This window comes from Anser cygnoides, chromosome 5 (assembly GCF_040182565.1).
Source record: "Anser cygnoides isolate HZ-2024a breed goose chromosome 5, Taihu_goose_T2T_genome, whole genome shotgun sequence".
In the NCBI taxonomy this organism is placed as follows: Eukaryota; Metazoa; Chordata; class Aves; order Anseriformes; family Anatidae; genus Anser; species Anser cygnoides.
In genome coordinates this window covers 54,091,367-54,111,783 of record NC_089877.1, presented here as the reverse complement: position 1 = coordinate 54,111,783, position 20,417 = coordinate 54,091,367, and the positions used below count along the sequence as shown (strand labels likewise).

The 20,417-nt window shown below is 47.7% G+C and overlaps 1 protein-coding gene across 1 annotated transcript in view; it reads right to left on the bottom strand.

Annotated features, from left to right (window-relative positions):
* EVL (Enah/Vasp-like) overlaps positions 1-20,168 on the bottom strand; it is a 146,492-nt gene extending 126,324 nt beyond the window's left edge. The window contains exon 1 of the mRNA XM_048069736.2: positions 19,956-20,168. Within this exon, the coding sequence (XP_047925693.2) occupies positions 19,956-19,960 (5 nt within the window). The 5' untranslated portion in view covers positions 19,961-20,168. The remainder of the gene's footprint in view (positions 1-19,955) is intronic.
* Positions 20,169-20,417: the final 249 nt, after the last annotated feature.

Below are 20,417 nucleotides of genomic sequence, written 5' to 3'. Positions count from 1 at the left end.
GATCACAGACAGACCGAGGTATTTTAATGAGGTAACTATTTATTCCCTTGCTGAAGTGAGGGAAAAGCCACTAACATAGAGGACTGCTGTCATTAAGCCTCTATTATCATTATGCTGAAGTGACATTTAGACCATTCTAAAAAAAATACTGCACAGGAAAATCCATTTCATGAAAAGAAAATAGAAGGGGAAGGGAGAAGTGAAATGAGCCACCAAGAGCATATATAATCGGCATATACCCACTGCAGCTCCAGTCTCTGCACAGTGGAAGATATGGCAAACACAGACTCCATCCCAGAATATGCCGAAAAAATCTCCTTTCAATAGGATTTTCTCTGAGTTCAAAAGTCTTTCCTGGGCTTAAGAAAATAAGATTTAAAAGGATTATTGGAGCAGAAGAAGAATGGCTACCTGAATTTGTAAAGAAAATTGTGGAAATAATTATGCTACCCTAAAGTTGACTGAACAATGGTATATTCAATATTGGTGTATTGACTCAAACCTTCAGCTGTTAAAGGAAAGGGCGGAGAGGAAATTAACTTTTTTTTTCCCCTCTTTTCATCCAAGGGATTTCTATTATATGTTGCCTTTAAACATTACATCAATTTTGCTGCACAAGAATAGCCTCCTTATCCACATTTCAGGCTGCTCCTTTCAATCTGCGGTCTTCAGTTTGATCACTAACATGTGAATTTGTGAAGTTAACCTTCACCAAATAAAAATCCTACCTACGCTGCCTCCTCATTTATATAAATGTAACAGCACATGAACATTTGCACAGCAAATTTGTCCCTCTCAGATCAGATTTGACCCCAACACACTTCCTGCTTTGCAAATCTAAAGGCTTGGCCCGACCATAGGATGGCCAACGTGAGGTTTTTCCCATGTTTTTCTCCCACGAGTTTACTCTAATCATACTGGGAGTACCACTCACCATTTTCATTGATAGATACTCTGTATACAAAATGGGCATAGAGCATCTCGCAGTACTAAAATGGAAAGTTTTTCAAAATACAGCCCCGCCTGCCTTACCATAGGGCTTAAGGGAAGGCGCAATGCAGTGAATTAGAGAGAACGGGATTCTTACTGATTTCCTAATCAGCCCCTGGGGATAACACCAAGTGACAACCTGCAATCCAACAGAACTGAGCCAGTCTGGACGAAAACTAGAAGTTGTATATGGGTTATTAAATTATCAGTCACTGCAACAGTGCCTGAAATATCGAGTCCAGTTTAGGTCTGCGTGGTGCTGATTGCTATATAAAGCCAGAAGTGGAAAAGGTCCTTCGCAGTTTAAATACACATGACAGACAGCAGAAGACAAGCATATTTGAGATAAATGTCAAATTAGTAAAACAAGAAATATGGTCATACCACCAAACATCCCCCAAAAAATAAAATTCAGCCTGTATAGACTGCAAATATAGCTTGATATGACTAAGACTTGGGTATTCCTGTCTGAGTTTCTGCCTGCTTATGTAAAATGATTTAAAACTATGCAAAATCTCTTCTAAGGAAAGGTATAAGGCTGCATGAATTTGAAGTGAAAGGCAGTAATGTATTATTTACACCTAGATAAACAATTATCAACCATAGCTTTTTCAATACAGCAGAGATTAATTTGAATCGTATTGCACACAAAAGTCACCTTAGCAATTACAAGTTATGCTACTTCAATATTCACCTGACAGCCACAGCATCTTATTCCTGCTACGCCTTTGCTGATTAGTATTTTAGTCTGTATAAACACCAAGCAGATGATACAGAGGACTCTTTCAAAGAAAATAAAAGGAGCTATAGACTTCTATTTGGAAACATCCTTCAAACCAACTTTAATCAGCCAATTTGACTTTTTTTTCCAAGTTTTGAAGGATTAAATGTAAAAAGAGAGGAGCGGGAGGTTGAAATTAGACCTGCATTATCACCACTACCAAACTAAATGCCAAGGGATATGAAAACAGCATCTGAATAAAGTGCGGTCATGCAGGTTCATCAAAGCATGTATTGACAATAAACCATTTGGACACTGATGTGTAGTGCGTACATCACATATAAACGAACAAGGAATTGTGTACTTTAGACACTAATACAAATAAAGGTATTCACATACCACATACCACACTGACTTCTTGTTATTTTCAAGGAAGCAAATGACCTAGATCTTAAAATCATTTAAATTATATACTGGCATGTTTGCAGTCAAAAGTATCAACCGTGAAGTAAGCAACTGCCCACCCACAGATGAGCAAGCACATTAATGCCTACTGAATTTGGGACCCATTTCCAAGTACACTGGCAGGCCAGAAGTTATACTTGCATGGAAAATACCAGAGTTTACTTGACATCTTCTCTGGTAAACATTCAAAGAGAACAGCTATTAACAACTGCGCCTTCTCATATCTCTGCACTCTCTATTTAGATGGTAGGATGCAGAGAGGAGAAAACTCAAGGCTAACTTTTATACTTCTGCTTCTATCCGCCCAAAGTAACCACACTGCTGTCAAGAAGACCCCAGGGGTACAATGAATCTGTTGAGCATGCTCTTTCCACCACAAGATCACAGTACCAAGGTCTTAGGGGCTGCTAGCTTGTGGAGATTTTACACAGACACAATATCAAAGCTCAGATCTGATCATGACCCAGCATTTCACCCTGGGCACATATGGATTATCCACCATGAGGCACTGATAGTAGAAAAATCTGTTAAAATTTAGCTGTGTTGCTGTCACGTTAATACCTATATTGCTCCTGTTTCCATAACAAAACACGGATGCACTAAAGCTGTACTTGATACTTGCATGTTCTTAGAAATGAGCCTGCATGTTCAGAGCAGGCCAAGAAAAACACAAGAACAAATTTTTCTTGCCCTACTAGCTGATGTTAGAATAAACATGTGAAGGAATTATTCGTTATATGCTGGGGAATTCTTTGTTCTGACAGCAGCAGCAGATTTAAGCCGTGGCAAGTTCAGAGTATTATTTGCTCACTCCTACGAGCACGCACAAAAGTTGTGACTGCTCCAAGGCTTCAGGATAGCCTAGCACCCAGGAGCAGTTTCACACACGAGCCCGTACTACCCTACTGGCAGGTGGGATGTGCTAGCGGTGGGATGCCCCTGGAGCTCAGCTTCCACCCAGGGAGAGGCGAGGACATGGCACTGGGCAGGTTCTGGCCTACTCCGTACCAAGTCTTGGCTTCGGGAAGGTTTCTGGCAGCACCTCCCATCAGATCCTCACAGACAAAGTCATCGATGTCTATAAAAACTTGATAGGGGAGTAAAGAAGACAGAGTCGGCCTCTTTGCAGAAGTGCCCTGTAACAGGACACGAGGCAACAGGCACAAGTTGAACTACAGGAAATTCAGCTCAACATAAAGCTTTTCTACCATGAGGGTGGTCAAGCACTGGAGCACGCTGCCCAGAGAGGCTGTGGCATCTCCTTTCTTGGAGACATTTAGTATTCGACTGGACGATGTCCTGGACAACCTGCTCTAGGTGGCCCTGCCCTGGGCAGGGGGTTGGACCAGATGATCTCCAGAGGTCCCCTCCAACCTCTGTGACTCCCTGTGGCTCTGTGAGCAGGAACGTCCCTTCCCTTGGGCACTGCACAGTTTGCTCCCACAGCGTGCCTGGCTGTGCGAGGAACATCAGGTCATCCCAACTTCTCCTCACCTCACGTGAAGTTTATTTATTGACAACATACGCTCCCTAACATACACATAGCGGAGAAAGATTCAACACAGCCTTTACCAAAAAGCATCCGTTCACTTACACGGCAATGTTGAGACGTTGTGCTACCTTCCTGCTATAAGGCCGGAGGAGAGTTACGGGTGCCCGTGGTTATATTCTATAGCACAGGAGAGCCTCTCTCTGAAATGCACGAGGCTTGGCAGCAACATTTTTATGCCAGGTATAGCAAGGAGATACCTTGTATGACATTCCATGGCAAATCAAAACTGGAGAGGAAGTTTAAGTTGCAAAGTATTGTTTGAGATATCAGGCTTGTATCCCTTGTTTGTTCTTCACATAACGAAAGAGTGAAGATTGAAAAACTGATTTATTTTTTAAGGACCAGAGAAATACTAGAGCTCCTGCTCTGTGCTGCTTCTGCAGGACATCTTGGAGAGGGAGCAGTTGTCTGCAGTGAAACATTATTAGGTTTGACACTTTAATTAAAGGAGGTGTCTAAGTTAACACAAAAATATATTTTTCACATAAGCAGCACGTTCCAATTTAGAGGTAAACACACACAAGTTACAAAAATAGCATCACAGCAAAAGCCTTTACAGAATCCATCAAACTGGGCAGCTTTCAGGATCTCCCATCAGCTGAACGCCACCGGTTCTCCAATTTCCAGTGTCGGTGGGGAAGAGATTCAGTTTCCTAACAGAAGGACAAGCACTAATACTCATAGAGAAGCAAAAAAGTGACACAAACCCCACCTTCGGGGCACCTTTTTTTTTGCTTTCCACAGCCAGAATTGTGTGTCCCTCTCCTAATTTCCCTGTGAGTTACAGCATACGATCTGGATTTCTGAGGTGGAAGGTGCACGAGTGAGGGGAGCCACACGGCTTCCTCCAGGATCTCATAACAAAGTTACTGGTAAAGTCTGGATTCTCGTTTTGGCTCCCCAGCTCCCAGACCCGTGTTCCAGCCACACAAACCAGACCGTTGCTGCCCAGTGGCCCGAGCCAGTACTGCCCAGGCAGAAGAACCCAGGAGAGCAGGGGAGGGAGGGCAGAGTCCACGGTCGCCCACAGCTCCTCCCCGGCCAGCGGTAACTGCACGGCTTACCACTTCTCAACTGAATGGTCCCACTTTTTGCTCTGTCTTTCAAAAACACTGACGTAGGCTGTACAACTGCGATCAACGACCGCTGGTACCACCAGTACCGTTTTTACTGCCAAGGAGCGCTAGTACAGCATGCTCTACGCTACCATGAACCAGGCTTAGCACTGCACCCACTGCCCCCACCCCTGCTGACCAGGCCTTCTCCATCGCTCAGACCTGACTGGCAGGCAAGCCACACAGATCTCATCCCACAACCAGGCTGCAACCTTGGGAAAAGCAACGGGATACAATTCTGTTCACCTCAACACTACACAAAGCAGGCGTACAGGAACAGGAAAGGACAGGAGGAGAAATAAGGTGTGAGCTTTGCCATCAGAGCAGTCTGGGCTCCAGGGCCACTGGCTGGTTTCTCCACACCAAAGCCCAGAGTGAACTGCAGCAAACGAAAGCTTTGTCCTCCCCGCAGTGCTCACTGCTGAAACACGGCACAGTCTCGCTGCCATCCTGCCTGGCATGGCCTGGGGTTCAAACCAGTTGCCTAAATGCAGGTGCCTAGCACACGTGCAGTGGGCTGTGGTGTCCCACAGGTCACGGCCATCAGCCACTCGTACATCACTTGGGTACTCCAGAGCGTTTGAAACAGCACTGGGCACCATCTGACTTGCATCTTCTTCAGGAGTTACATTTTTAGTCACAAGCCAAATCCTACTTCCCTCATCTCTGGAGTTAAAGGGAGGTGACCGTGACCCATCCTCTGACATGAGATACATTGCTCTTTCCAAGTATGAACGACTTCCTGAAGGAAATGGTCAGGCCATCACAGATAAATATCTCCATCAAATCCTGGCTTAGCTAATTTCCAGTGAATGAAACTACAGAGCAGTCAGTGCAACCTTGAAAGGGGAGACAGACCTTGGGAGTGGAGACGGAGGGGGCAAGGCTCTGCAGGTGAATTCCTGAGCCTCATACAGAGATGGACCATCGCAAAAACTCAGTCATCCACAACTTACTCCCCTTACTCACAAAATTCCTTCTTAATTCCCAGCCACTGGTATGCATCGCTATTCTTCCGCATTTTCAACACATTCCGAGTTGAATTCCTCATCCCTGTTGCAAATAGCTCCCCTAAGATGCAAGTATCTTGCTTTCTCATCCCCTGCCACGGGCACTACCACTCTTCTCCCTGCTACCTCAGGGTGCTCGGGATGAGCCCAATGTTAAGTGACACCAGTATTATCAGGCGGTGCTGGCACATGGGAAACACAAGCAATGCTGGACCCTCGGGCTGACTCAGCTCCAGGCTCGCCACCCCCTCCAGCTCCCTCTCTCCAAAGACACACCAGCGCTCACTAAGTGTGTTCTTCAGCATTGTAGGGGTGCAGGGCTGGGGACAGAGCCTGTACAGCTGCCTCCAACCTCCTCAGAAATAAAAAGGGGCTGGGTAGAGTGAAAAAAAGCTGAAACGTATGTAGGGTCAATACGAGCACAGGAATGGCAAGAACAAATCAAAGAAAACCCAGCACGAACAAGTGGACGAGAGGATCTGATATCCTGGAGAGATGGGAATTTTGTACCATTTGTGGGTGTGAAATCCCAAGGATAAGTCGTAGTCCCACAACCAGACTGTGCTGACCCTACCCTCTGTTCCTTCACTGCTCAGCCTCTTCAAATACTATTATTATTGATGTTCAAGGGTACCAGTGTCATGATCATATGGAACAGATCCATATGGCATTGCACATCTCTGTACCTCAGGTCTCCAACATCAGCATGCCCTTGAGCTTCTCTTCCCTCAGCACTTCACTAAATTGCACGGCTGCAGTTTCTGCAATATTTCTACATTCCGTTCTATTTTCATGTAGACAAGGATTCGGTAACAGGCACGGTGATTTTTAGCTTATAATCATAACTTTCTTCTCTAATCCTTCTTTCTCTTTCAACTATCTTTTCAGAAACCGTTTCAAAATGCTGCTATGAAAATTGTCTGTCTCTTCTCTCACTCTCCCCACATAACTATGCCTAAAATGCTTCTATCTCTGATGCCTTCCCTTCCGTTTATTTTTTATCTCTATAATGTAGGCTCTTTTATCCCACCATGGTTCCCAAGGAGTTACTAACATAAAGGAAATGTTCCCAAGAAGTGTTAAGAAAAAAAAAAAAAAAAGGGTGATGGCAGACCAAGTCATTTCTAAACAACCCCACATTTACATAAATCAAAGGTGGCTCTCAACAAATAAGTAATGGAAAAATGGGTATATAGAAGTAACTGTAATAAAAGCATATGTGAATCTGCTCAGGAATTCTGAAGTATCTTGAGTTTTTCGAAGTCTACCTTTGAAATCCTGCTTTCTCTGCACTGGACCAGAGAGAGGTCCAAAGGGGTCTTTGGTCTCTTTTGACCACCACATTGGGTTCTCCTACAGCAAATATTCCTGGGGAAATAAAAGGCATGCAACACTTGCAAGTTATCACTGCACAAACACAGGAGATTCCTCGCTGGAGGACCGTATAAAGGAAACTGTCACGGAGCCAAAATATTCTCTTGTGACAGCCAAGCTTCTTGCAACTTCCCAAATAAGGCCCTGACTTTAAAGAGCATGTCTTTTCAAAGCCTCATTGATTTTCATCGCCTCATGAAGAAGCACATTGTTTATATGTCTGGATGTGCTGATATTCAAACAGGATGAGATGGGCATAATTCAGTGGTTTCAAAGCCTGGTTTCCAGACAGAATGAACCAAATAATCACGGGAAGTTTTGAGAGACTAACAGCATCCCTTTGGCCGCTATTTTGGAGTCGTTCCCTGACCAAGTTGAAACTAGAAGGTGTGAAGAGGCCAACAGGGACAGCCAGCATTGCCCAGTACACTGGGGAGAGACTTCAAGGGAATTTTGAAGCACAATATTGTATTCCTTCCAGCCCCCCATAGTCCAGAGACTTTGGCATCAAAATTAGGGTTCGTGTTAATGTTCAGGCCTGGTTTTGGGTCATTTCTCTATTTTTCAAATATTACTTTACTCATCTTCAGATAAAAATAAAATAATAATAATAATAGCTATGGAATTAGATCAACTTAGCTACATCTAAATCACATTTAAAAAACATTTTTCTCCTGAAGCCACTTCAGTAGTTTAGTTTGGCAAACTGTTGACAATAATCTGTTGCTTCAGTTCTGCTACTTCTTTTACACTTGGAGCACAGCACTGCGAAATCTGAAGTCGTTTGGATGAAGCCAAAAACTTCCGAAAACAAAGCAAGTCCTTAAAAACACCCTACACAAACTTGCAGGTCTCAGCCATTCCAGGTATCCTATCTTTGCAATTACAGCATGTACATTCTGCAATAATCATTCTGCAAAAAAATATAATCACAGAACTTTAAAGCCATGGATGGAAAAGGAAGAAAAGCATTAAGAAAGTGGGTCAGTAGAGCCTGAGTATACTGAAAGCACAAGCTACGTAGGTGATGGCTATTCAGTAAATACATGCCATAGTACTACATAGGCACAAAGAAGAAAAGAAGCGAGAGGAAGAGAGTACAAGCCAGAGTAAAGTAATACATGATAGTTGTAGCTAAATGCTGAGCAAATCAAACTCGGTGATATCTGGTTTTGAGCAATGCCAGCAGGACTCATGACTTCTGGTCCACGTGCGATGTAACACAACTGGGAGTGAAATTCCAGCACATGAATTCTGCCACAGCAGGCAGACTCGTGCACAAAGGGCTGACCTGAGGCAGCAGACAAAACGAGTCCCCAGCCTCTTCACCCTGATCACACAATCACACCCTGCCTTTACCCCGTGGAGCACCCTGCAGCCACATAACAGCTCAGAGGTTGGATAACCCAACGGAATACTGTTGGGTTTTCTTTGCATTGATTAACACATTAACAAGACACCCCACAAACAAACGATCGTGAAGTCCCACATAAGGAGTGTGGTGGGAAGGTCTTTCTAGAGCCATGGAGAATCAACCCGCAATTCCACCAGTTTAGCCATAACTAATAAACTGTCCTGTAGGGTTTATTTACATGAGAAAGCTCTAGAATGGTAATGTGAATTAACATTCCTGAATGAATCAAACCACATTAGATCCCTGCAGACACACTCGTTATTAATTAAATCAACCCTATTTCATATTTAGTATAATTTACTTTGATGTGAATTAAACTTAATCAAATTAAGGTCATGCGAACGCTGAATCAGAGAATATATACAATGGTTTAATGTAGTTTACCTAATTTACTTTACGTTCACATTTTAGGTGATTTGGATTAATTTTCCTTCATGTCTGTCTGCAGAGAACTTCACAATAGAAAGAGACAACAGAGAATATAGGAGATACTGGGAAGCTCCCCCCACAACCTACAGTTTTGAGATGTCAAACTCATTCCCCAGGAAAGGGGTACCTGAGGTTATGTAGCCCGCTGAGGATGTGCTGGAAGGACTACTGCGTGGTCACTCTCCGTGATGGCTTTCCCCGTCTTCCCAACCTTTGCTAACTCCCACCTGTAGTCCAGCGTCTGAAAAGTGAGAGTCGGTCCCTGCAAGTCTTCACCCCTCAATCCTGCTGCATTTGCAGTAGCTGAATAGATGTTAACGGGCCATTAGCAGCGCATGTCCTGAAGGAACCTGAGACAACCCCCAAGGAAGCCACGGCATTTGATGTGGTTATCTTTTAAACACCAGGTCACTAAAATGTTCGGTGTGTTTCCCATGTTGTTTTTAATAAAATAACAAAAAATTATAAAAGCCAACTTATTTAGGCAGATGTGTTAAAGTCACTTGTCATATTAATTCACCATTATAGGGTCCTATTCTGATTACCCTGCTCCAACACTTACAAAGTCACCCCTGAGTCTTCCACCAAACTCCCTTCACGTTCCTGTTACGTGACTCTGCTTTTTACCGTGAAAGATTTTTCCGTGTACAGAGACGTGTACACAAATGCACTGTGCCATATCTAGGGCACTCGGCATCTATTGTTTTCTGTGATGCAGGTACCATCTGTGAAGCTGAACCTCAGTTCAGGACTATCACATTGACACGTGTGTTGGGGAATCAGAGATGGAAATTGATATTAGGTTATAAACTTACTGCATTCAAATAGAAGACTAGGACTTTAGCAAGATCAGGCTTAACCACAGCCTCTAATACCCAAGCACACCTCTAAAACGGTTGCTCAGGAAACCTTCAGCTGCACCCTTTGTTTTGCAGTGTCCAGTCAGGATTATCATCCTCACGGGTCACAAAAGGTGTCCAAAACTCCAAAGCAAAAGAATGACGAACAGAGCCTGATGGCAATAGCAGGTGACAGCTGGCAGCAGCGTGCAACTAGGTGTGCAGTGGTGAGATCAGAGGCTGGAGACCGGTGTCAAGAAGAGGAGGCTATAGAAAGTGCTCCGGTGTAAGGAAGAAGCACTATTGTTTTAGCCCTTTGCCATGGAAATCCTTAGCAAGCACGGCTGCTCTGACCACGCAGTGACTTAAATTTAAGCTCCTGTGAGTATGAAGTCAGCACTGAGAGGAGGGTGGATGCAGAAGCATTTAGGCTGGGGCTGCCTGGACAAGCTCCCACCTCCACTGTTGCCTTCGCTCCACTCCCCCAGCGCTGCTCACAAGATGCTGACAAACATTGATGCAGCTCCATGGTGGTCTTGACCTGGGGACAGGTCCAGCTGAAAATAACACAGCTCTTCTTTGAGACTGGGAGCACTGGCTAAGCTGGACCCACTTTAGTACTGACACCGGAGCTCCAGCCACGCTCAGGACAGCAGTGACACATAAATGTGCGATGCAGGAATGGCACTCACCCTGCACACCCCCAAACAAGCCTGAGACATGCCCTCATGTGCATTTATTGCTTTTTAAAACTTGTTTCCATCTTCCCTAGTTTGCTGCCCGGCTTGTTTTCCCCTTTGCTATTTCTGCAGCACTCATATTTAATGCCATGAAATTTTAAAATAGCGTGCTGGCTCAGGTTTTTTGAGATTGCAGAGGGTTGCAGTCACGCAGTTCTGGCACTGCTTTTGTTTAGCAAGTCAGGACAGAGGGTACAAGGAGGCCCTTGCTGCTCATCCTTGGGCAACATCGCATAGATGACAAAGCAAGGGAGTGCTCCCCACGGCCAACACAACGGGGACCCCTCACTGCACGCACACACGCTCCTCAGTTACCCTAAATGCAGGCTGCACCACTGAAGTAGCTCTCACCGTCTTTCCATTCACTCCTCACCTCTATTTTTGCTCTTGAACCCCCAAAAGCCTCACCCTGAGGGCTCCACCAGCCCAGGCCTCGCTGCTGCTTCTCATTAAACCCACTCCACGTACCACCCGCTGGCCTCCTCTGCTCTTTCCCCTTTCCACCCTGAAGTGCTTCCCATCCTCTTTTAAAAAAAGAAAAAACACGAGATGCTTATGTTCATATTTGTATGTGTTAGATGCCAGGACTTCCAGACACAGGACAGGAATAGGATAGCTTCTGGTTCCCTTTCTAAAAGCCACAAGATTTCCCCCGATTGGCTTTGCCTTTGGCTGCAGAAGCCAGCCTTCACCGCCCCACCAGCCCCCAGCCCTGTCAATTTGCGTGCACGTACTTCGATTTATCACGGTCAGTGGTCTTATCACAACGGTCAGCCGGTTCACAAACATCAAGGATGCTGCTGCCAGTAACAAGGTCAGGAGTGCGTGCAAGTCTTCTCAAGACCGGGACCTCGATGCTGCAGCTCCAGCTGCTGTCCCCCTGCCTGCGGTGTGAGAGGGGCCGGGGCAGCCCGCGGGACGGGACGGGACGGGGCTGCTCGCAGGAGAAGCCAGGCACAGCCCCAGGCTGCACGCAGGGATCACAGCAGCAATGTGGTAGTGCTTGCAGGTGGTTCACGTGCTGTAAACGGCGTCTGAGAGCTCAGCGCCAGTTAAAACAAATAGACGCCAAGCCAAAAGCCAGCAGGTCAGGCTTCGGGAAGCTCCTTCCTCTGGCTGCCCTGCTCATTACACGCATTGCTGAATTGAGGCCACTGCCTCCACCCGGCTGTGAATCTGCCTGGCTGTGGGCAGGGCCCGTAGGGCAGGAGGCTGCCCTGCCACAGCCCCGTGCCACCTCTTCAACAGAAACTCTTGTTTCCAGCTGCACTTGATAAAAAAGCGCAACGTAGTTTGCTCGACAGCCTTTTGTCCCCAGACAGATACAGTCAACCAGACCCACTGAACTGCACGCTGTGCTTCGCTAATTCCCTCCAGTTGTGCTGTCAATAGAAAACCCTTCATGCTAAAAATGGCAAGATCCTACTCTTCCACCGCTGCCGCCCTAGGTGGGGAGGCTCCATCCCAACACCGGGCTGCTGCTGGTGGAGGCACAGCACTGCGCCGCGAGTTACGGATCCCGGCGGCAGGAGCTGAGGAGGCAGCGCTGCAGTTCGCCCCTCTAACTGCAAACGCCGGGCGCGCTGAAGCTACAGGGAAGGACCTAACTCTGCGCTGCATTTATTCACAGATGGTCCCTAACACCAGACAAGCCAAACAACAAACAGGGACAGTTAAAAGGCATTTTATTAAGCACACGGGTAAAATAAATATATAAACTCACGCTTTCTCTTTCATTGATCTGATTAGTCAAAGAAATTAAGTGCCTGAGAACAGCAAGGCTGCTACATCGGGATGACTCAAACCCTTACTTCTTAATGTAACAGCTGTGGGATCAAAAATTGACTAAGATTTACCTAGACGATGTATTTTAGACAGATTAGCATGCAAATGTATCGCAGCACTCAACACTAATTCGTGATAAAGTCGGAATATTAAAGTTACCTCATTATGTCAAAAATATGCTAGCCCAGTATTTCTCTCACTTTAAATTACAAATCCTTTTCAAAAAGGAATTCACAGATTATCTCAAATCCTAGCACTGTTTGGCAGGTGGGAATGAGAGTGACAGACACAACAGAGTCATTTAATAAAATAATGATTTTAGTATTAAAAACATTTTAACTGGGTAATGACAACAGTAAAGAGCTAATGGGCAGAAATACATGCGTACAAACTGCAGGAAAATATGTACACATGTGGATGATTTTAACTTCCTTGTTTTAAAGGATTTTGCAGGCATTTTTAGAACTCTTTTGATGTCATTTGGACCACAAACCACAAGTTGAGTAACGCTGGTCTGTTCAGTGCTGAAGTCATATCCCTGCTCATCCAACACACATGTAAGCAGGCTTATTTCCAGGTCCAGCTTTTTCACTTGTATTTACTTATTTAAGCTAGCCTTTTATCACAAGCATTCAACAGTCCTGGTTGCGTTCAGTTCTTGCCGCTGCGCGTGGGGAAGCGCATGCAGACACACACATACATCCCTGCAGCCAACAGCCCGGTCTGCGCACAGCTACGGGGAGGAAAGGATACAGCATGCAATTAAAGGGATTATGGTGACCGCGGACCTACTTCTTGCTAATGCCATTTCAGTGTATTTTCTAGATCCCCTTGTTACTGAGGGAGTGGCTTACTAACGAGGGATAAAGAGCGGAGGCACAGGAAGGAAGCAACGCTCATTCTGACTGGGGAGCAGCAGCAGCGAATGATGGGAAAAGGGGGAAAATGCAAAGGGGAGGAAGGAACAGACAGCAACATGGAGAACACAAGGAACCTTACTGTAATGCTTAGTGATTAGTGATATTACACTCTTCATCCTCAGAAATGCTTTCCGAACAGAGTCACTATTCTAGCAAAGCAAAGCCTTCAATAGAACCAAGCTTAAGCACATCCTTAAATCCCGTGCTAGACTGAGACCTAGCTACTTAACCTTCTTCGTTCCCCCTCAGGTAAGTACTGCCGTCCTGCAGCAGATAAAGAACTGAAGCCACAGAGGTTAAGAGATTCAGCAGGCGCGGAGCAGCTGAAGCAGCACAGCACCCCTGCACCAAGGAGCTCACCGCAGCGATAAGGCCCAGGCCGCGACAGCCAGGCCCAAGCCACCACGGCCTCCCTGCTAGGGCATCCGTGGGATCCCGCGGCACGCTACGATTCGCAGTACTACACCAAGCTGAGCTGTTCTACACAGCTTTTTATTCATAGATTTTTTCAGCAAATCGTGTCTGTCCTTCTCAGCACCTACGTGAGCTGAAGGAGGAGAGAATACCAAGATCTCAAGCTGCAGGAATGACACCTACTGCCTGAGGAATGAATTGCTCACCTACCCGAGACCTGCGCCCAAAAAGCGAGGGCCTTCCGGAGAAATGGGTCACAGAATCACAGCATGGCCGAGGCTGGAAGGGACCTCTGGAGATCACCTAGTCCAACCCCGCTGCCCAGCAGGGTCACCTAGAGCACATACGCAGGATGGCATCCAGGCAGGGTTTGAATATCTCCAGAGAAGGAGCCTCCACCACCTCTCTGGGCAACCTGGTCAAGCCTTGTGCTGGCTGGTGGGCGATGGCATCAAAACCCCCAGGAAATTCAGGTGGGGAGAGAGGTTTAGCGATATAAGGAGGGGTGTTGACTTCCTGGTCAGCAGCATGGATAACTGAGGAACAACCTCCTGCCGTGAAGTCCTTGATTGCACTGGGCGCACGGTCAGTCGTCAAAAACGCTCATCCGCACTGCTGGCTGGGCTCACGGTTTGTAACGCAAGCACTGGGGAGCCCGGGCAGAAGAGTTTGTGGTGGGTAAGAGGAATGGCAGGGCTATCATCATAGTAAATACCAAATGCTAAGTCGCAGTAATAGCATTCCCTGGATAAATGGTTCCATGAACATTTCTGGTGGCGCCAGGGGACCCTTGCTTCCTACCCTGTACATGTAGGCTCTTCAGGTGTGGAAGGTGGGAATTACCTTGTCTCTGCAGACAAGGACGTAATGATCCCGTTCACCCTACCAAGCTGCAAATGGCCAAACTGGCACAGCTTGGGTGAGAGAAACCAGAGCACAAAAGAAATGCGTAAGTTAACCCTGAACTTGAGACAAACATCAGGCCTTCAGGCTTGCCTCAGGAAGGCAAATCCAAACTTTCTGGCCCCCACATGTCTCTCCCACTCAACAACTGTGAAACACCCAGCAAAGTGTAACGCTTCCTTAGTTGCTGTGATGCTGCAGAATGGCACTTCTGGCAAACAGAAATGTGGAGGAGGTTTCCAGGCTCTGATTTTTGGTAAGGACTTGCCCCGTCTGTCTTCTCTGATTAAAAAATAGATATTTTTAACGCCTTTATAACCTTAAGGCCAAGGATCATTTTAGAAAGACTGTCAATATCATTCTTCATGTTTACTTCAACACAAAAACAGTCTCACTGGAAGGAAAGTTGTGTGGTGGTAAATATTCCAGAAATGAAAAGACAGGAAAAAAATAATAAATTTGATGGATTTTTGATTTCACACAGTCACAGCCCAGCCTGAGACACAGCTTGAGCACCACAGAGGGATGTGCACCCACACCCATGGGCACGGAGCCGTCCCCAGGAGAACCAGCGGTTACCCTCGGTGTGCCGGGTGAAGCAGCACGTAACACCGCTTCCTACAGCTGGAAACATCTCCCAGGTGCTGGCCAACAGCCTGCGCGTACACTTTGCCAGGAGCGAGGCAGGCCAGCCCACGCACCGCTGGGTGCTGCCACGGCTCTCCCCAGGGACCTCGGGCAGAGGCCTGGCCTCTCCTCCTCGTGCCGCGGCTGCAGGGGGGGCAGCCTCGCCGCCCAAACACTCGAGCGCATCTTTTGGTCGCTTCCCCTCGTTGTAAGGCGTCAGATCGAAAAGCAGACGGAGGTGGAAGTCTTGGGGAGCTGCGGATGAAACCTGCCCAAGGGAGATGGAAGGGGTGAGACAGAGCAGCGTGGCGCAGCTGCCTCCCCTCTGCTCGGCACTCCTGAGAAACTGCAACCAGACACAGGGCTGAGGAAAAGAAAGGGGGGAAAGGATGATGGATCCCAAGTGTCCTGAAATGACCATGAAAAGCGCAGAACACACATCCTGAAACTCCCCGTCCTCTTGGAGGCACACCACCGACATACACCAGGGCGGTTTCCACTGCAATGAAGGACAATATAGGAATGATCTAGTTGTATTTATTTTTTAATGTAAATAGAAAGCAGATGAGATAACCCTAAGATTCAGATGCAGATTCAGCAAACACAAGTATCTACACTGAACTTTTTAGATACAGAAAATCTATAGCTCATTCAATTTCTTTTATTTTAATTCTGTAATTATTAGGACTAAGCATTAGTCAGGATTCATTTCACTTTGGCAGCAGCTTTAGAAATCTTTTCTAAAGCGGTTTGATATTGCTCATCTCGTGCAGTGCATGGATAGCAAGAAAAAGAAAAAAAAGAAACCACAAAACTGCTAGCCTGCAAGTCTCAGGGAACTAATTGAGCCTAAACGGTATTTGCACTTTTGGAAAGGTTTTGATGCTTCTTTACAGAAAACGTAAATATTCACAAAGAGACAAGTGTTGTACTGTCAAATGCAAGCACCTGGCTCGGTACAAAGAAGGAACACGCAGACACCTTTAACCATGACACACTTCCAACAGAGCTGTTCTGCATTAGGATGTCTGTTACTTAATAGAGCCTGAGTGATCCAGAACAGCACAGGAGTGAAACGCCACACACAGCCACAACACTAAGTTACAGACATGCACGCCCTCACTTTTATAAATTATGCTCGGCCTCGGCTGTATCATTACAGGAACAGAAGACAAAAGGTTTCCAAAAAGAGGGAATGAACAAAAAGATGTCCAGAGTTTGTACCTCATTTTAGAGACGGGAAAGTAAGTTTATTTTCTAAGCACACAGAGTAACAATGAGAATGAAAGTGATATAACTGGCCTGCCTGCTCGCGTTTCCTTACACCAAGGGCATGTTGAAGGCCAGCCGGCATTGCCTGGCTGCAGAAGGACCGTGGCCACTGTGTCTGCACGGGCACAGCCACCGCGCTGCACCCTCAGCAGAGGCACAGCATCTGCTGACAAAGGGGCTGTCTGCAGCCAGAGCCAGAGCACCCCTCCAAAGACCTAAGCAGAGCCACAAAAGCAATTTTCTGCCTGCAGGATCGCATCCACGCTTGGGATCTTGCTGATGAAACGACAGCCAAGGGGCTGGGCGTTTTCTCACGGATGACACGGGTGGGACTGCGTGGCACGGGTTTGTCTTGAAGGGCCACCAACCTCCACGCAAGGCAAGGCGGTGTGAGAGCTCGGCCACGGCACGCCTCCAAGCCAAGGCAAGGAGCAGCAGTCAGAAAAGGACAGGACGGGGTTTCTCAAGTTCCGAGTCTGATAGAATTAAACAAACTAAGTTGCAAACATACTGCTCCAGCTCAGAAATCAATTACCAGCGACAGGGCTAAATGGGACTTTACAGACGACTTGAGTTTGTTATCCATCTCAGGGGATGCTACGAGTTTCCTACAGGGGACAGCACGCTGGGCTACACGGGCCGCTAGTCCAACAAGGTCAGCAACCCCAATTCCAGAGACATTATAAATGGAAACAACACATTCTCTCTGATTTGTTATGGAGAGAAACAGAAAAAAAGGAGTAAAGACGACAAAGAAACCTTAGTAACTAACAATGCATACCTATAGCTCCCGTTAGCCCCCAAGCAAATCAAAAGCTTTGGCAAACCTCGTGAATTACCTCATGAACTGCTTCGTGAGCAGAAAACGTGGAAGAAAATGAAATGCTCTACGCTTTGTGTTGATTGGATCAAATGTAAAGGCTTCGCTTGTTTATGTCCAAAACAAAAGGTTTCAAAAGAAAGAAACATCTATGGTTCTTGCTACTGAACCAAGTTTATGCTATGAATTTAGGACTGTAGCACATGTAGCCAAATTTAGGACTGTAGCACATGTAGCCAACTTAACAGCATGGCTAAGAGAGACACTGTGAAGATTTTTTTTTCAAGCATGCACACGATACGCTATAGCTGGTTTTTACTTTTCATGAGAGACCCCTGAAACACAGATCCTTATAAACTAAATGTCTGACTAACAAATGCGAGGTTACACTCACGCTGATAGAACGTACAAATCTTATTTTATCTGCAGTAATATTCAGATACATTGTCTCATCCCAAATATGAGACAATTCTGTTACCTGCAAGAATAAGTGACTATCTGCTGTAGAATAACCTCAATATTTATTGTACTACAGCAATATTTTTATATACTAAGAAGTAATAACACCTCTGCAGTTCAGCATTTTCCACCCAGGAATCATAAACCACTTTTGAGATAAAATGTCTATTATAATCTTTTAGTACTAAGGCCTGTGGTACACCCACTACACACGCATTTTATGCCTTTGAAGTAAAGACATAAAGAAATTATCAAAATATAAATGGAAATTTTTACTTAAAAATGGCAAGCATCATATAACTGCCACATAGCAATGGTGCAAAGAACGGCACTGCAATTTATTCACCACAAAATGCAATATAAATAAAACACACGTGGCTAAGCAAATGTTTTAAGAAGGTTTTTATTAAATGACTTTATAGCCTGCCAGGGCCCTTTGGAATTATATAGCCTAGATTTGTTAAACAGGAATTGTCACTGAAAAGGGTTTTAGGTGATTTGCAGACGTATATTTACTGGTAAGTAGTACCCATAGAGTAAAGACTATACGAGCAAGGAAAAAATCAGAAACAGAAGCCTTTAAAAGCAGAAGCTCATTTAGAAAGACAGCGCAAGCCCGTACATTGAGGTACAGTATTGGCGAGACAGGACCGCTGTACGGGTGGCACACTTGCAGACTGCGAGCATCACATGGGCGAGACGCAGAGGAGCAGCTACGCCAAGAAGCATCCACAGTGCACGTGGCCCAACTTCAGGCGCTGCCCCCTGCCCAAACGGGCACAGCCCAGCACGAGGGGCCCAGCCTAGAGGAGCACCCCTTCTGTCCGTCTGTCTGTCCATCCATCACCATCAGCCGTGAGGAAACAGGGAAACCACAAAGCCCTTCCTGGGGGCAAGCCGCTTTTTCTTTCCAGAATGGCTCGCACCTCCTCTGATGGGGATTATTACGGCGCTCCAATTCGCAGCCTGTCTTTGGGTCTCCCTCCTTCCTGCTACCTCTCCCACCACAAAGCACACCCACCGACTGCGTGTGCTCGCACGGAGCAGCCTCACAACCGTGCCAGCTTCCAGCCAGCCCCGTGGTGCCCGCTTGGGGCACGAGGTGTGCTTACCGGTCACCTACAGGGCAAAGAGGCCGAGTCCTGGGGAGCAGCTCCGCTGACGGAGGGGAGGGAGCGAGGGGAAACTCGGCTGCCAGGTGCTGCGTTTGGTGGTCCCCGAGCAGCCCCGTGAGCAGACCAGGTGAGACGAGGGCGATGTGCTTTCTGTGCGCTGACCGGAGAGGTGCAGGACACCGGTCGCATGGCGCTGCGCACCTGTGTGCTTTTCAGCCCTCCCCAATGACAACATTTAAAGCAAGTGAAGGAAACCGACGGTAAGACAGACACGCATGTAATTGCGCCTCCAAGCCTTTGGCACACGTGGTAGCGTCGGGAGCAAATGCAGCCGTCAATGCATTCAGCCGGACTTCCAGGAGCAACGCAAACCTTGCGATTCGGGGATTATGCACCGCAGAAAGGCGGCCGTTACTTCCATTTTTAACGTTTCCCGAAGTGCTTTTACCTTTCTAAAGATAACAACTCGGTGGAAAGAACCACCGGCGTTAGCTGAATCAGAGGCTGCGTTGCTCCGAGATACTGACAGCTCGAGTCAACTCCTGAACTGAGGAGGAAAGAGCGAGGTCTGGGGGAGGACGAACCACAACAAGCAACGCCTTCCTTCCACCGGGCACTCGCCCGCCCGGAGCAGATCCTTTCCCTTTTCTGTTAGGGACAAGCCGGCCTGGGGAGAGGGAAACCTGCGGGCTGGGAGGCTGCCTGCCCAGACGGGGGAGCAGAAAGGGGGGCTCGCCACAAGTCTCGCCCCCGGGGGCTGTGCCGGCGGCTCGGTCCCCCCCGGGGAGCTGCAGCCCGAAGCCGGGAGCCCCCCCCCGCTCCCCACCGCCTGCTTACAGCCTTTGTACCCGCCGGGCGGCTCGAGGCAGCGACAGCCGAAACCGCGCCTCCGATGTCACCACCCACCCGCACCATCCATCTTACCCCCCCCTCACACACACGGCGTGACACCGACACGGGAGGAGCCGCGCGTCCCCGCACACACACTCACCTCATCTTCCCGGAGGCGGCGGGGGCCGTAACGGGGGGGGGAGCGTCCGGGTTTTGGGGTGGGGGGGGGGGGGCCGCCCCACTCGCCCCTTACCCGGGCAGCGCGGCGGCGGCGGGCGGCCCCTCCGCCGGCCCGGCCATGTTGCCGGCTCCCTGCCGGCTGCGCTGCGTGTGTGCGAGCGGCTGTGGGGGTGTGGGGGTGTGGGTGTGAGCGCGGGGGGGGGCGGGTGGGCAGGACAAAGCGGCGCCGCCGCCTCCCGCCCCGCTCCGCACCCACGCGCGGTGGGGCCGCCCCTCCCCGCGCAGCCTCCGCGGGGGGCCCGGCCCGGCGTCCCCCCGTGTCCCCCCCCCCGGCTCCTTCTTGTCGCCCCCCAGCGGCCCGACACACCCCGGGGTGCTCCCACCCTCCCCAGACCCGCCCCGGGGCGCTCCACACACACCCAGACCCACCCCGGGGTGCCCA